The following is a 17,393-nucleotide window of genomic DNA, read 5'->3' on the forward strand; positions in this document are numbered from 1 at the left end:
AGTCGAGTTCTGAGTCGAGCTTCGATATCGTCCCTCTGCGGATGCCGATTTCGAGCGCGTGCGACAAGAGGAACGGTCCGTGGTGGCTAGTAGTGGCGGAGGATGATTACCACGGCATGCAGTGGAGCTTGGAGAAGAGGCAGATTTCACATTACATTCCCCCGTACCCCCTACCCTACCCTAAACCCCTATATATCTGTTTCCTTCCTGCGGCTGCTTGCTGGGCGGGCCTTCGCTTTAGATAATCCCTGAGCGAATACATTGTTGGCGGTTCCTGACACATATTTGTCTTTGGTACTCACATGTGCTTTGCCAGGTTTGACCAAGGAGCGGTGTACGACCCACTGGAGTTATGCAGTGGAATAATGCTAGACTTGTGCAGAACACGACCAGTGCAGCGCACCAACATGCGGGGTTCAGCTCGACTTCGTGAAGGGGTATCATTGTCTTGCCGTGTATAGTCACTAGCTTTCTTTCCAACAAGCAACACATCTACTCGTTTACTTATTCTCCCTAGCCTCCTTCTGCTTCCTCTTCTTCATACCCTGCTTCATGCGCTCCGCCTTTCTCTCCGTCTTGGTCTCGTACCTAAACTTCTTCTTCTTCTTCTTTGGCCTCTCGCTATTCTTCGGCCACGCCTTTGTCCACACCCGTTTCTTACTCTCTTCCTCCGCCTTTTTCCTCTCCTCGTCTGCTTTCCTCTTTGCGGCTGCCTCTTCGTCCTCTTGTCCCTGTGTTGAAAACCCGGCTTTGGATATGCCCACGCTTTCTATCGTGACGGTTGTGTATTTGTCTTCGTCGACGTATTCGTCTTCCTGGTTTATAGGCTCTGGTTCTTGGAAGCCTGTGAATTCTTCCTCGTCATCGTCATCGTCATCATTGGCGGATGTTTCGCCTGCTTCGCTGAGGTCGAGGTCGCCGTTGGCTTGTTTGACGAGTCGGTTCACTTCTTCGACGTGTCTCTCTAGGTCGATTTTGCGTTGTTCTCGGAGCTAAATTTGAGGGTATCGTTAGCCGCTGTTCCGGTCTGGATACAACCCAGAGATGCGCCGGTGACAGAAGACGAACGTCCTTGTCGCGCAACCTTAGAGATGGGACGTCGCAATCGTGTGCTTACCTCGCGCCTAAACCTCAGCTTCTCCTCCTTCTCCCTCTTTGCGTTCTCCTCTTGTGCATGCTTTATCCGCGCAAGTTTGCGCTTGTGGAACCCGGTGAGGTATTCTTCGCGCGCCGAAAAGTCAAACTCGATCTTTTCGGGGACTGCGACGGCGATTTTGCGCTTCTTCGATGGCGGCGGCGCGTTCCTCATGATTGCAGCCTGTGTTGAGTGCAATCTGGAATGTGGGGCTCGGCGTGATTTGGCTCGTTGCTGTCGCTAGATGTTCGCAGAGAATGGTGTCGGAGTTTGGGAAAATTACCTGGCCGACAGGGATCTGGGAGTCCAGGTGGGGCCGAGGTCTTTTGGCGCTACGCCGTCTGGGGACTACCATGAACCTTGGAAAGCAGGGCCGTGATGTGATTACAGTCTGATTGCATTCCGGTCAATTGAAATTTATTGTTCTAGAATCCTGATGGCTGAGTAGGTCCGTCCAGCCTTCGACAGTGATGCGTGCTGGGCGTAGCGACTCCCATGCGTCTATGCACCTATCTGCGTCTTTTCACCAGCCAGGCCAATGCTTTCTTGTGATGGAGCATTTGCACCATTGGACTCTTTATCTAGTCCTAGAATCTTCCTCCGCCACGAAAGTGATTCCAGGTGCTTCTTCGCCTTGTGCGTGATACATAGAGCGGGGTCAACGTCCTGAAGGCCAGTCTCTCCAAACATGGCAAGAACCATGAGGCCTAGGAAAGAATGATACATGTCAGGTGGGTCTCCTGTGACTTTGCCGAATCCCCCCACGAGATGTTGCGTCTTATCTAGTAACCACTTCCGGATCGGTTGCCGATCGACAATATTTAGATGACCGAGGAGTTGTAAGGGTGTGCAGGTCCAGTAAGCATAGCATGTATCTGCTACCTTGTTACATCGACCATTCACTCCAACCCACTCGAGTTCGAAGTGAATGTGAGGCCGTCCTTTTGTGTTGGTTTTTGCCTGTACTGATGGGTAGGCGCCCAGCTTGACAAACGTATGCGCGTCATGGCAGGTTTCTGACGTATCTGTCTCGTCATTCATAGTATCCAAGCCGTCGTCTTCGTCTAGAGTCAGCGTCTGCCGTGAGACGAGCCAGTGCAGTGTCTTTGGGACGTCGGTTACTCCGCGGATGACACCGTCCGGTTTTTGTGATGGAGGTAAGGGTAGACGATCCAAGAAAGCCAGGGCAGCGATGGCGCAGCAGGTGAAGCCCGCATGCGCTTCATGGTAGGGCGATTCCGAGATGCCTCCGTCGTAGCACTCTGCTTGTTGGACACACGTGACGAAGTTGTCAACATCGATATCTGGTATACCCTCACACGGTCCCTCGAGGTTGCCTCGAAGTATCCATCTGATAGCTGTAGCCATGTAGCCGAATCTTGAGTCGTTGCCGCCATGGACATCATCGCCATCGCCCAAAGTCTCTCCAAAGCTACCCTCGGGTCTCTGCATCTTGACCAGCCATGTCAAGATCTCCTTTCTCTTGACCCTCTCCAGATCATCCCCCAGCACGACCAGCGTCAAGAGGGCAAAGAAAGTTCCAGGAACATGGGCAGGGTCCCAGTTCTTGTTTTCTTCACTTCTGAGCTCGCCGTAGTTGGACCCTGGCCACGGGCGAAAGCCACCTTCAGGCAGTTGGCAGCTGTAGACCCATTCGATGTGCCCGTGGCGCTCCTCGGCTGACAAAGCAGCGTCTAAATCTCCCAGAATGTCGAGAGCGGACACGGTGAAAAGGGCCAATAGCATGCGATTGGAGTCATTGCTGGTGTAGAAGTGCGGCAGCAGAGTCTTCAGGTTCCGCCGCCAGTACTTGATGTGGCGGGCATAGTTGAGTTGTGTGTTGGCATCAAAGGCAGCTGGAGCCATGATAGGGAAAAGAGGTGCGTGGACCCGGGGGCGTTTGCCGAGCGAGATCTCGGTCCCGCTGCGAGGCGTGAGTTTTGATGGCGGGGCTGACCTGGACGGCCAAGGCGAATGTTTGCGCAGAGTATGTAAGACGGGTGAATGATTAGCGGAGACGTGACTTTCTCCTGAATGGGCCTGTAATAAGGCTTATTCCGCGTGCAGGGTTAGTCAGGCAGTGATGACGGAGCCCCGCAGACGTCGCGTCTGTCAGTGTTCGGAGCAGTAACTTGGTGCTTTAGGGGACCTGGCAGGGCGACAGCATTAGCCCAGCGACTGGCGATGATGCATAGACGGTAGTAGGCGCGGGCTCGGACTAGTCTACCACATCGTATGCAGGGGCCGCGCTTGGGGGTCGGTGAATTGCGTGGGTATTTATATCGTCCGCTAAAGGCGAAATGTCGGAAGCGCGCAAGATTGGTAGGCTTGCCTGACGGTGCCAGGGCTGTCACGACAAACGGCCACATGCAGGGGTACATGAGACATCGTTCAGCTCTCAGCTCTTCTGCAGTCGTGCCCCAGCTGCGGCCTGCAAAACCCTCCTGACACCGACGTGCCTCAGTCAGTCACTGCCCTCGCTTCCCCGACGCCGCCGCCGCCGCCCGTGTCGAGTACCACTGCGCTGCGCCCACTCACGACGCACTGCCCGTTACGCGAGTAGCCTCTTTGTAGGGCGACGTCACCCACGCTCGAGCACCGGGCCTGCGCTTGCGTGTTCCCCAGACTCACTTCTCCGCGCGCTCACTACGGCCGTTGACCGACCACACCCGTACCAGTACCCAACTTGGTTGTTTCTTTTTGATACCCCACTTCACACGCCGTCATGACGACGGGTTTTGCGGCCTCTTTTTGGTCGAGCGACTATGCCGGAGGTAAGCTGCAGGCGCACCCAACACCACCCCGCGCGGGCTAACTCTCGCAGGCTTGGGCGTCCTCTTTGGCAAGCTGCAGCAGGGCGTGCAGGAGAACCAGCAGATCCTGACCGTGGCCCGCATGCGAGCCGATGCCGAGGAGGCCTACGGAAACAGCCTGTCCTCGATTACACCAGCCACAGATCGCATAGGCGGGGGCTTTAGCAGAGATGAGGGCGCAAGCGTGCGCAAGGTGCGTGAGCAGGAGACGCGGCGACAACTCCAGGCTAACTGGTACTAGGCCTACGAGGGCGTGCGCACCGAGATGGAGGCAGCGGCCGCAAACCACAAGAAGATTGCGTCCAACATCCGCGAGCTTGTCGTAAACCCGTTCGGTCGCTGGTGCGAAGCGCATGCCGCCCGCGTGCAGAACTCCCAGGACGACCTCCAATCGCGCATCAAGATCCACGACCGACAGGCCGATGCTGTCCGCAAGTACCGATCGCAATACTACAACAAGTGCCGGCTTGTAGAGGACCTGGAGGAGGAGGACAAGCTTGCTTTCCAGGACCCCCAGAGCGAGGCCGCACAGAGCCCCAAGATGAAGGTGCCCACCATAAAGATGTCGGAGCCGGAGAATGAGGAAGAGGAACCCATTGATCTTGGTGACGAGACGTACCAGCCCGACCAGATCAAGAAGATCCTCACGCACATGCTGGACAACATCAAGATTGCAGAGGTCAAGGTTCCCATTCTCGGCACCTACCAGAACTGCTCAAGCGGTGCCGATATCACCGAATACATCCAGAAGCACATGGCAGCAACCACCGTGAGCTATGCCGAGCGCATTGGTCAAGACCTGGTAGCACACGGCTTTCTGCGCCTAGTCGGAAACGTGGGAAACACATTCGCCAACAGCTCCCGCATGAACTACCAATGGAAGCCCAAGACGTTCCAGGTGACCGGACTGCCTGAGAAGAAGCAGCCTCTCGCCCGCTCTTCTACCACTATGTCTAGCTCCTCAGCCGACAGCATTGCCGTGGACTCGCCCGTCTCAACCGTGCAGGAATACCTCCAGGGGTGGAACCCGCTCAACAACCAGTACCCGAATGAGACGCCAGCAGAGAGGCTCAGGCGGGAAGCGCACGAGTCCGATGAGCGCTACAAGGCATCAGTCAAGAAGCTTGACTCGCTACGATGCAACCTGGAAGAGGCTATGGTGGATCATCTCAAATTCATGGAGCGTTGCGAATTGGACAGGCTGAAGGCCATCAAGGCAGTCATCTTGGATTTCTCTGGCGCCGTCAGCAACGTCATCCCCAGTCTGCAGAGCACAGTCGACAAGATGATGCTGTTCCAGGAGACAGTTCAGCCCCTAGGCGATCTCCGATACATGCTCGAGAACTACAGGACAGGGCCATTCGTGCCTAGAGTCACGACTTATGAGAATTACTACAACTCAGTAGACGGTACGTCACGATATATATCGAGATGCAAATATATACTAACAATCACAGAACAAACATTCGGTGTAGATTTGGAGGCTCGGGCTCGCTCAGACAAGAAGCGTGTTCCGGTACTCATTACGACAGTTCTCACCTTCCTAGATAACCACTACCCCGACTTGGAGGGTGACGAAGCCCGCCGTGGCATCTGGCTCGTTGATGTTCCTCTGGCGCAGACTCACACCCTCCGAGCTGAGATCAATACTGGAAAGAGGTTCCCAGATGAACTACTCGAGAAGTACGATGTACCGATTGTTGCGAGCGTCCTCAAACTCTACCTGTTGGAACTTCCTGGTAGGTGTCAACTCTGCATCATCAGATCCTTTGCTAATTGCAACAGACTCACTGGTTTCTTCTCACGTCTACGAGATTGTCAAGACCATCTACAGCACCACCGCTACAGATGTCTCCGAAGAGACTCGGGTCTCTGTTCTGCAATCTACCCTTGGCCAACTCCGCCTCGCTAACATCGCAACGCTCGACGCGATCTGCACACACTTCACTCGTCTCATTGAGTTGACATCGGCCGACGAGACTTATGTTACAGCACTGGCCAATGCACTCGCGCCATGCATCCTGAGGCCAAGGCAAGAATCGAGTTTGACGATGAACGAGCGTTACAGCTACCGCCTCGTCCGTGACCTTTTTGCGCACAAGGATGCCATTTTTGGAGAGTTGAAGCGCGCGAGCACGCTCACACACTCAGCCTCGGGCGCACAGCGCCCACGCGCGATCTCGACGGATGAGAGCAACCGACGAGCAAACATGGAAGAGCGCCAACGAGCCATCGCAGCTCAACGCTCTCCTCGTGCGGTATCACCAGCACCTGGTTCGCGTGTCTCCGGCTCGCATCGCCGTGACCGAAGTCAGACTCGATTTCCCGTGAACACATCGTCACCAACCGAAACGCGAAGGAGCAAGGGAGATCGTGGTTCTCTTGAAGTACCTGGAAGCGACGACAGCCCTACCAACGAAGAAGTCACTGCAACCACCAATGGTACAACAGAGCCTGAAACTGTTTCTGTTCCTGTTCCTGCTCCCGCCGAGCACCCAGCGCCATCAAGTACCCGGGTGCCTTTCCCACGGAAACATGCAGGCAGCTTGACGAGGGGCAATCGGGACTCTACCGGCAGCTTGAGGAATGACGACACAGCAGCGCCAAGAGGTGTTACGCTGGAAGACAAGCCCATGGACGACTAGTGGTAGACATGGCCTAACTCCAGCAAGCACCTTGGTTAGGAAGTGAGATAGGAAGCCTACACCGCCCGGCCCGCCCAGAGACTCCCATGTATACTAGAAAGTAACACTGGGAAACTAGCTAGGGACCCTGAGAGCGAGGTAGCATGACGGGCAGTCACACGGCACCTGTGGAAGAGTGAACAGCGTATGTGAAGGCTGTATGATATTTTGGGACGGGAAAAGTGGCGGCATGTCTGATGGTCGTATGTGAAATGCAGCATGATAATCACGAGTGTAGACGGCTATTGCGATATGAAGTTTATCTACTCTGCCCTGCTTGTTGACATTGGCGGCTCCGTCCGTACCTGAGGCTAACCAGGGTGACCAGGACGCTAGTAGGTACTCAGCTGTCAGAAAAGCCCAGACCCCATCGTCACACTCGCATGCTGAGTTCCAAGGCGGAGCAGCATGGAATCGACATGGGGGTCAGCTGTGTGGCTGGGCACCGGCTGCCCGATCTGTAGGACATATACATAGCCTCTGGTGGCCTTTTCATGTGCCGCTCATTTTGCGTCTGTCTGCCCATCTTCTCCAGCTCTCGTTGCGCTCGCTGAGCCTCTCACTCAGTCGTGGTGCGCCCCGTCCCGCCCTCGATCGAACCCCACGTTGATCGTCGCGCGAATCACATCGCGATCGCAGTCGCAGCTTCCCACTTTTTGAGGCCTCGCTGTCACTGCATAGCCTGCCGAGGGTGAAAGCGCCATGTGTCTGGTCAAAGTCAAGCCGGAAGAGGACCACATCGTCCCTTACCGCGTCGTCCAGCGGAACCGCTCCCCGCCCCGTCGCCGCGCATCACGCCAATCGCGCGACATCGAGCGCCGCTATTCGCGCACCGAGATTGTGCACGAGGCTTCTCCACGGCCCTCAGCATCCTACGTCGCGGTGCCCTCGCCAAAGCCTCTCCAGATTCCCGCACCGCAGCCTGTGCCTGTGTTCGTGCAGCCTCCTCCCCCGGCGCCCATGCCGGCTCCACCCCCACCGCCTAGCCACATCTCTTCTCACCATTCTCACCACACCCAGTCACGCCATGGCGGTGCACACTACGTCGAAGTCTCGCCCAGGTCTAGCATGAGTTCTCGTTCATCGAGCCCTAGCCGCAGCGAGTATGTGTATACAGAGCGAGAGGTCAGGCGTGAGCGCGAACGCAACTACAGTCCCGAGAACCCTCGCTACGAGCATTACAGATACGTCGAGCCGGCGTCGAGCGAGAGCGACCATTATGAAAGATACCAGAGGCGCGACAGGAGCAGACAGCGCAGTCGCAGTCGGGGCGGCTATGAAGACCCCAGGGGCAGCTACACGGAAACTAACACCAGAGTTGCGTACAGGCAGAGATGAGTGTCTGTTTGGAAACCCCATTTTTGTTGGCTTACGATTGATATCACTACTTATGTCTTGAAGGACTTGCAGCATCTGTTCATAGTTATGGTGCGGTTGTCTATAGCTTTTTATCCAAACTAATTTACTTTCATGTTCAACTGCTCGTGCTATGAGGTCACGACTTAGTTGTGCTGCACCTGGACGCGATGCACGAACCAGCAAAGATGTCGCGCCGCACTTTCCGAGATGGAGAGAATCAGCTCCACATGTTTCTCAGCCCAAGTGTCGAGTTCTGGCTGCCGGCGTACGCCTAAGCGATAGTCAGGGCAGCCTTGTAAAGCATCGGGCACCAGTCGCGTGGTGTACATCTAGGGTTGCGATCAGCATCCAGGCCAACATAATCCTGCGCGCTGAGAGCAACCGCCAAAGCACACGTGCTTACTTGCCGCGACCGTCATACTTGCGCAAACGCTTTGACTGCCTTGACGTGTAGCAGAACCCCGAGCATGATCGAAGCACCCGCGCACTCCTCCTCCGCCCCCGTCCACCGCCGACCATGTCTATCCGTGTCCTGATCAAAGATTACCCACACCGCGCAATCGCCCTCGCTACCTCGACCCACGCCCTCGTCCTCCGACACAGCTCGTCCACCACCGAACAGTCGGGCAACCCCAATGCCTCGTCCACGTCACTGGGGAGCAATAGCGCCGGCGTCGCGCGCTGCATGGTCGAGTTCACCCGGCTAGAGGAAATCGATCTAGAAGACTACCGCGCGCTGCATTCGGTCAACGTACACGGCACACTGGGCTTGATCACCGTCAACAGCGATGTCTTCCTCGTCGTCGTCAATGGCGCGAGCAAGGTGGCGACAGTACGGCCTGGCGAGACGGTGCAGAGGATATACTCGGTCGGCTTCTACTGCCTGACCAGCACGAGCTACGATACCCTGCTCAACGACGAAGTCAACCCCTACCCCACGGATACGATCGATGACGAAGGATATGAGATGGGCTTCGGTGGCAGGAAGGAGCAATCGCCCATGGAACACCCGTGTCTGGCGCTCAAGAAGATACTCAGCAGTGGAACCTTCTACTACAGCTCAGACTTCGACCTCACCAGACGCTTACAAGACCGCACAACCGATGCCGCAACCGTTTCTATCGACAGTCTAGACGCTGGCTTTCTATGGAACTCATACATGATCCAGCCACTGGTGGACTTTAGGAGTCGCCTTGCGCCGAGGGAGAAGGACGCTCTGGATGCTTCGGGGATCCTGACATCTGCCATCCGCGGTTTCGCACTGACCATTACGATTCCCAAGTCTTCCGCCCCCATCAGGGTACAGGACTCAGGCATGCCGTCGTCCATGACGCTCATCTCAAGATTATCCTGCAAGCGGGCGGGCACAAGGTTCAACTCGCGAGGTATCGATGATGATGGGAATGTCGCAAACTTTGTGGAAAGCGAAACAATATACTGGGCGCCGTCGGGAGCTTGCTTCTCTTATGTGCAGGTGCGAGGAAGTGTACCCATCTTCTGGGAACAGCAGGCTGGTCTCCTCCCAAACCAACAAAAGATTACCATCACCCGGTCGCCGGAAGCTACACAGCCCGCATTTGACAGGCACTTTGATAATCTGGAACTCAGCTATGGCACAACTCATGTTGTAAACCTGCTGAGCAACGAAAAGCAGAATGAGTTAGAGTTGACGCATAGATATCGCGGGCATATCAGGAATAGCCCGTTGAACCAAGGAAGCAATCTTAACGACCGACAGCATGACCTCATCAAGCTTACGGAGTATGACTTCCACGCCGAGACACGAGGACCCGGTGGCTATGAGATGGCTAGTATGATTGCTCAGTGGATCCAAGGTTCTGCTGAAGGATTCGGGTACTATCTCTCTGAAGATGTTGAAGAAGTGGCCAGACACAATGGAGAAGACTACGCTGTCCGCCGGACAATGAGCATACTGCAGCAGGAGGGGATCTTCCGAACAAACTGCTTGGATTGCCTTGATCGAACGAACCTCGTGCAAACCATCATCAGCAAGATGGCACTCGAAATCTTCTTGAGCCACAAAGGCCTTCGAGCCAGTCAGGACTTCTGGGTCAGGCATTCGAGTATGTGGGCAGACAATGGCGATGCTCTTTCAAAGATCTATGCGGGAACTGGAGCGCTGAAGTCCTCATTTACGCGATCTGGAAAGATGTCGCTTGCCGGTGCTCTGGCAGACGCTCGTAAGAGCGCCACCCGAATGTACATTAACAACTTTGCGGATAAAGGGCGGCAGAACACCATTGACATGCTCCTTGGAAGACTGATTGGCCAGGTTCCAGTGCATCTCTATGACCCGCTCAACGACTATGTGGTCGCAGAGCTTGCGCGACGATCTGCCGAGTATTCAGAGACCGAGATGATCAATATTCTTGTCGGAACATTCAACTTGAACGGAAAAACGAGTGGCATAAAGAGCGATCTTTCACCCTGGCTATGCCCGGATGTCGATCCATCACAGCAGTGCCCCGAAATAGTAGCTGTAGGCTTTCAAGAGATTGTCGAATTAAGCCCTCAACAAATCATGTCGACAGACCCAGACAGACGCGAGGCTTGGGAGGAAGCTGTCAGAATGTGTCTCAACAAGAATGCCGAGAAGCACAGAAAAGACGAGTATGTTATTCTAAGAGGTGGCCAGTTAGTGGGTGCGAGTTTGTCGGTCTTTGTCCGGGCCGACTGCCTTACGCATATCAAGAACGTCGAAGGCGCTCTGAAGAAGGTATGTCCATACTTACTTCATCTTACGTATTGCGCTAATACATACTCCAGACTGGCATGTCCGGTATGGCTGGTAACAAAGGAGCTGTGGCTATCCGATTTGAGTACGCCAATACCTCAATCTGCCTTGTCACGGCCCATCTCGCGGCTGGTTTTGCCAACTACGAAGAGCGCAACCGCGACTATAAGACTATTAGCCATGGCCTACGCTTTCAAAGGAACCGATCAATTGAAGACCATGACACTGTAATATGGCTCGGCGACTTCAACTACCGGATTGGCCTGAATAACGAGAAGGTGCAACGGCTGTGCCATGTTGGTGACCTCGAGACCTTGTACGACAACGACCAGGTAAGTAGTCACGTTTTACTTGCATGGACTATAGCTAACCAAAAGCAGCTTAATCTGCAGATGGTAGCTGGCTTGACCTTTCCGTACTACTCCGAGGCCCGCATCACTTTCCCGCCGACTTACAAGTACGACCTCAACAGTAACCAATACGATACATCCGAGAAAGCGCGCATTCCCGCTTGGTGTGATCGTGTACTTCGCAAGGGTGATAACATCCGACAAATCCACTACAACGATGCACCACTTCGTTTCTCTGACCACCGACCGGTCTATGCTACGTTCCAGATACTGGTGCAAAGGGTCGATGAAAAGAAGAAGGATGCCATGAAGGCTACTTTGTATAAACAACGAAGAGAAGTGGTTGGCGATACCCACGCGGCAGGCCGTCTGGGTGATGATGAGACGGACGACGAAGATCTGCTTGGGTACGATAGCATTGAGCCAGGATTGCCACCTGCAAGCTCAGATCGGAGGAAGTGGTGGCTCGACAACGGTACTTTTATCATCTTTCCTGCTATAGCTTGGATACTCATATTCAACAGGTTTACCAGCGAAAGCACGCGTGGAACCGCCATCTAATAACCACTTTCCAAACCCGAATCGACCCAGCAATCCGTTTACGCCTAGTCCAGAGCCAGACTGGATAGATGTTCGACATATGCCGAGCAGTCGCAGACCCGAGCCACCACCAGCACGCGGCTCACAGAGAGCACGCACAGTCGACTTCAACGGCCCCTCGACCAGTTTACCACCAACGCAGAAGTCCGCGGCTCGTAAGATGATCGCTCCGTTGTATCCGGGTCATGCCACTCAAATCCTCGGTTCAGACGGTACGCGAGATTCGCTCAGCGACCTCCGCCGCAGCGGCTCAAGCGCGTCTACACACTCCCTTCCCAGCAGCCTACCTTACCGCGCATCAAATACGCTGCCCCAAACACAATCCTCCAGCAAACCACAAGTCCTCCGCAAACCAGCACCACCTCCAATCCCCAATAAGAAACCCGCTCTCCTTTCTAAAGGCTCCTCTCCAGGACCAACCTTCGCACCCCCTCCACAACGTTACCGTGATGATCCCCCGGAAGAAGAATCGAGGGCATATCCTCCGCAGTCAACCAGACGCTCAATGGCTCCGCCTCCTCATCTGACCAGGAAACCAGTGCAAAATCTTATTGATGATGACGGTGACAAGCCGGCATTGCCGCCGCGCACAGGAAGTGGTGGGAGTAGTAGGAGGAATTTGATGGACGATGAGCCGGACGATATGCGTAATATGGGGGATTGGGAGGTGCTTAGACCTGTAAGGTAAACTGAGCTTAGCGAACGCGGATAGAGAAGGACTTGGATTGATATTTTGGTCTTTGGACACTATCCGTACAGCACCAGATGATCCTCAAACCCACATGCTCACGTCCGACGCCTGAGTACTCAAGGAAAGTACATAGGTAGAATGCGATCACGAAATGCGACCATGTTGCTTAGCTTGACTTGCTCGTAATGATCTCATGCTTCGATCTAGTATGAACTACGCTGTTGGGTGACTGTACGCGAGTTGTGACAAGGATTGATGCGACTCCCTGTTCGAGTCACGCGACGACGCGTGCGGTCGCGTCAGCGCTAACCCCATTGACACGCCTTACGAGCTCCACTCACACACCACAAGCCTCAAACAACGCGCCTACGCATGCAATGCATGCGCCTATAACGGTATGAAGAGAAAACGTAGCGTCCATAGCTGTGCGGGCGGCCGCAAGAAAGCAAAGGGCGCCGATGACCAATCCACCAAGGCCACCACTGTTAATGCTACTCATCCAGTCCTACAACGCCTCTATCCCGAAGTCCTTACTCTGCGTCAGTATCTGCTCTCTCGGCTTCCAAGCTCGTCGAAGAACAGGTGCCGAAAGCTTTCGCAACTTGGACATGCCTTACCCGCTGGAGACAAAAACACCGCGGACGACCTTGACAATGCCGTTGTGCAGTTGCTCGACTCAGCATTAGTATGCACTTCAGGCGTTCTACCAGAAAAGGATAAAACGACGAGTTTCAGTGAGGAGCGTGAAAAGGATATCGAAGCATTTACCCAGCAACGATCGCAAAGCACTCCAGGCGGCACGTTCAAGCCGGGATACTACAGACAATCTGAGGTAGGTCATACGAAGCATCGCCTCCTCATAGTGTTCCGCTCAAAGAACTACGACTAAGTATGTCCAGATTGTTGATTTCGTGATATGGCGCTTATTCAAGCGTTCAACATCTCACAAACCAGCACACTTACTCTGCCATGGCTTTCAAAGGTCTGCAGGCAGCAATCGCCGTGTGCACGGGAACAGCGAGAATCCAAGTTCATCTATTCCTGGTCTGCAAGAACGTCTCCCCAATAGCTACGCGAGGACATTGAAAGAGCCAGTATGGTGCCGATTGCACGCATTGCTCGGCCAGGGCGGCGACCGCATTATCATGGACATGCTTCTGGAGTGCTCCATATTCATCTTGGTCAGTGCTGATATGGGCAACTACTATCAGCTGTCTGGGGTTCCTGTGCATGAGGTGAAATCGGATGAACCTCAGAAGAGCAACATCGCAAGAGTCAACGCGGTTAAGGAAGCGCCCACCAAACCATCACAGCTCAAGATTGAAAGCAAAAAGCCTGGTGCTATTACATTTGTACGCAGTCGCATGCTGTATGCGAAAGCAGCGCTCAACGCGAAAGGTGGTGTGCGATTTGGCATGCGCCATATTCGTGCGTTGTCACTGTTCTTCGAGTGCTTTATTGGGGCTAACCATTCATAGATGTTCTCAATCGATTAACTGATCGAAAAGACAAGCAAGAGACAGTGCATGTCATGCGGTATATCTTCCCGCGTCAGTTCGGGTTGCACAACGTCTTCACTTCCAAGGTGGATCATCGTGAGACAGCCATGCCGTTCAAAGACTACACGCTGCGCGAGAAGGATATACATACCGCCATGTGCCGGGAGCTAGGCCCCAAAGCGACAGACGCCCAGGAAATAGCCAGGTGGAAACAGCGAATACCAAAGAGACTCCGTGGTGACGCCGTTAAACTGGTGGAGAGACTTCGGGTTCGCAACCAGCGGTGCTCGTATATGGAGATGCTGCGCCACTACTGTCCAATCGAGGTACTCTTCTCCATGACATGTATAGGAAAGTCTGCTAACTCAGATAGGGGGTACCCGTGTCAACGAAGCCAGATTGGAGGAAGAGCGCACTTCAGCCGAAGGCAGATGTACGATCAGTCGCAGATCCAGTCAATCGTCGCAAGAAAGCGCGACCTACACCTGGAAATCCCACCGTTCAAGAAACCTGTTTCACAGATCTGGCGTGTCCAGCAGCACACGTATCGGCCTTTTGCCGCGCAGTCATATCCAAAGTTATACCGGAAGGATTCTGGGGCAACGAGCATAACCAGCGCACCCTCATGTATTGGGTGGACCAATTCGTAGACATGCGCAGATTCGAATCGCTTAATCTACATCAGGTTACACAGAACATACAGGTACGTATTCCTCTACATTGAGCATGGAGCTATGCTAAGAGATCCTAGATCACGAACATAGCTTGGTTGCGCCCACCCAGCCAAGACGACGACACCAAGGTATCCAAGTCGGACATAGACAAGCGTACGGAGATATTTATCGAGTTCGTCTACTGGCTCTTCGACTCTTTCCTCGTTCCTCTGGTTCGCACAAACTTCCACGTAACGGAGTCCAACGCGCATCGGAACAGACTTTTCTACTTCCGCCATGATATCTGGCGGATGTTAACAGAGCCTGCTTTGAAGGAACTACGGATGAACATGTTCGAGGAGATGCCTACTGACAGTACGGAAAGACTGCTGTCCGCACGTCAGCTTGGTTTCAGTAACGTTCGTCTGCTACCTAAGAAACAGGGTTTCCGGACTATCATGAACCTCAAGAGAAGACAGCAGGTGATGCGATATGGGACTATGACTCTCGGACGAAGTATCAACTCGGTGATGACACCAGCTTTCAATGCAATTACTTATGAGAAGGTCAGTAGTCGCTCGAGGTGACAAATTTACCATGGCTAATTTGAATTAGTCGTTACGTCCCGATAAATTCGGCTGCTCACTTTTCTCCGTCGGAGATATGCTTCCCAAGCTTGCATCTTTCAAAGCATCGTTGCGACAGCGTGGGCTCGGCGACATTCGGCTTTATTTTGCTAAGGTTGATGTTCAGGCTTGCTTCGACACTATACCACAGTCACGCTTGCTGCGTATGATCGACAGTCTCATGTCGATCCAGGCTTACAACACCGGCAAACATGTGGAGATTTCACCCCTGGGTCCGCTACAGCGTCTCGGCGGTAAACATGTGGACCCGATGCCTCTCAAGAAGTACATACCGCATACTGAGGCAGCGACGAGAGTAACGCCTTTCCACCAACTCGTGCAAGATAGATTGGCGGGCACAAAGGCCAATACCGTCTTTGTTAATACCAACATGCAGCGGCGCGAGACCAAGGATGACTTGATGCAGCTCTTACAGGAGCATATCGAGAGAAATGTCGTTAAAATCGGGAAGCGCTTCTATCGCCAGAAGACTGGTATACCACAGGGCTCAGTCTTATCGAGCATCTTGTGCAACTTCTTCTACGCTCAATTGGAACGCGATGTGCTTGGATTTGTGCTTGATGAAGATTCATTGCTTCTTCGTCTGCTTGACGATTTCCTCTTGATCAGTATCAACGAAGAGTATGCTCAGCGCTTCGTACGCGTTATGCACAAAGGCCACCCGGAATACGGCGTAGTGATAAAGCCTTCAAAGTCGATGGCAAACTTCGATGTCACGACAGAAGAAGGAGACCGGATAGCGACAAGCGGCTCAGATGGTAAATTCCCGTATTGCGGCGTCTGTATCGATACGACGACGCTGGAAGTCAGCAAGAAAACAGAACGCCCTACAGAGACCGGTAGGTGGCATTGCGTGCACAATGTCTATTTGCGGCTTCAGATGCTAACCGCACCAGGTATTGAGGACTCTTTGACTGTAGATCTGACCAAAATGCCTGGCCAAACGTTCCATCGCAAAGCTCTGAAGTAAGTCTCGAAGATCGCGGTATGCACCGCCGGCCAATCGGGCCATGGACGGGGTGAAAAGTCCGACAATTTACTGATTTCTGATAGCGGATTCAAGATCCAGCTGAAGGCCATGCTGATCGATCCATCGTTGAACAGCGTGGCAACGGTACTAGCGAATTTGCATCAAAGCTTTCTTGAAGCGGCGGTGAGGTGCCTCGAGTACGCACGCGCGCTATCCAAGGTGCGAACGACGTGTTCGAATCTGCTTATCAGTACGTCTAAACTTTCCGGTTGCGAAGATTCCAACGCCCAATCCATCGATGCTCGTGCGGGGTTGTCCCGTGGGAGGGTGGGCGTGGTAATGAATGATGGTCTGATAGCACGAAAGCGAGCACGGCACACGCCACGAGCGATCGTGATTGCGCCGGCTACGCTAGCGAAGGAAATTGCTGACGGAGGGAACTGCAGAGACGGTAGACAACATGATTGCACTAGCCCATGTGATGCTACAGCGCCGTTCACGCTCGCGCGGCAGCAGAGAGGCAAAGATTGTGCAGGGCGTCATCTCGCGGCGGCAGCTTCAATGGTACGTGTGGCTAAGCTTCCGTGTTGCACAGCAAGTGGATGCACGATCTGCGATTTGGCTAGATCGCCTCCACGGTTTGCAAGATGACATGGCGGGGCTCGTATTACCGGTTTCCAACAGATGCTAATTGAAGGGATAGGCTGGCTTGTAAAGCTTTTCAGACGGTGTTTCAGCGCAAGCAGACGCAGCATCGCGCGCTGCTAGCCTGGCTGCAGACATGTCTCTCGGCAGCGCGCATGTCTGACATGGCGGAGCGACGCATGCTGGAGGAGGCAATAACTTGGCACTGAAAGCTTAGTACGCTAGCAAAAGCGGGTTCCAGCGATAATGCAGTGGCTAGGCATATAGCGAAGATGTTGGGAGGTGCAGGTGTGGATGCGAGTGTGGTGACGGGATAGGAACTCGGGAAAAGCACTAAGGATCTGTGGCCGGGGGCCCACGCCGAGCGCCCACGTCTAGCGGCGGCATGTGGGCACGACTGCAAGCCTTGGGCCTTGGCTGCAGCGCTGTCGGGAGTGACGGAAGGACTGCAGAGAGGATGATGTCGTTATGTCTTTTTCTTGCATATTGCAGCGCTGGTAGTACTGAGGCAAGGCGCGGTAGTGTATAGGCGGACCACTACTTGCTCCTGATAAGCCTCGCGTCGAGCAGGCGACAGCCCTCGACGGCACGC

The 17,393-nt window shown here is 54.0% G+C and overlaps 5 protein-coding genes across 5 annotated transcripts; 3 read left to right on the forward strand and 2 right to left on the reverse strand.

The window, feature by feature from the left end:
- Nucleotides 1-500: 500 nt before the first annotated feature.
- Nucleotides 501-1,309, reverse strand: J4E84_003475 (uncharacterized protein; the record flags this gene model as incomplete). Its single annotated transcript, XM_049386087.1, has 2 exons — nt 501-992; nt 1,118-1,309. 2 exons carry the CDS (start codon nt 1,307-1,309, stop codon nt 501-503), a joined length of 684 nt encoding a protein of 227 aa, XP_049245936.1.
- Nucleotides 1,310-1,636: 327 nt separating this feature from the next.
- Nucleotides 1,637-3,001, reverse strand: J4E84_003476 (uncharacterized protein; the record flags this gene model as incomplete). Its single annotated transcript, XM_049386088.1, has 1 exon — nt 1,637-3,001. The coding sequence occupies one exon, from the start codon at nt 2,999-3,001 to the stop codon at nt 1,637-1,639; it is 1,365 nt and encodes a 454-aa protein (XP_049245937.1).
- An 859-nt stretch (nt 3,002-3,860) lies between these two features.
- On the forward strand, nt 3,861-6,593 carry J4E84_003477 (uncharacterized protein; the record flags this gene model as incomplete). The annotated part of the gene is made up of 5 exons (XM_049386089.1): nt 3,861-3,909; nt 3,960-4,141; nt 4,190-5,357; nt 5,406-5,687; nt 5,734-6,593. The coding sequence occupies 5 exons, from the start codon at nt 3,861-3,863 to the stop codon at nt 6,591-6,593; spliced, it is 2,541 nt and encodes an 846-aa protein (XP_049245938.1).
- Nucleotides 6,594-8,508: 1,915 nt separating this feature from the next.
- On the forward strand, nt 8,509-13,276 carry J4E84_003478 (uncharacterized protein; the record flags this gene model as incomplete). Its single annotated transcript, XM_049386090.1, has 5 exons — nt 8,509-10,728; nt 10,779-11,078; nt 11,127-11,571; nt 11,621-12,380; nt 12,811-13,276. 5 exons carry the CDS (start codon nt 8,509-8,511, stop codon nt 13,274-13,276), a joined length of 4,191 nt encoding a protein of 1,396 aa, XP_049245939.1.
- A 256-nt stretch (nt 13,277-13,532) lies between these two features.
- On the forward strand, nt 13,533-16,156 carry J4E84_003479 (uncharacterized protein; the record flags this gene model as incomplete). Its single annotated transcript, XM_049386091.1, has 6 exons — nt 13,533-13,815; nt 13,866-14,212; nt 14,260-14,589; nt 14,638-15,105; nt 15,155-16,025; nt 16,083-16,156. 6 exons carry the CDS (start codon nt 13,533-13,535, stop codon nt 16,154-16,156), a joined length of 2,373 nt encoding a protein of 790 aa, XP_049245940.1.
- Nucleotides 16,157-17,393: the final 1,237 nt, after the last annotated feature.

This window comes from Alternaria hordeiaustralica, assembly GCF_023758085.1.
Source record: "Alternaria hordeiaustralica strain BMP 2776 chromosome Unknown scaffold_5, whole genome shotgun sequence".
Classification (NCBI taxonomy): Eukaryota; Fungi; Ascomycota; class Dothideomycetes; order Pleosporales; family Pleosporaceae; genus Alternaria; species Alternaria hordeiaustralica.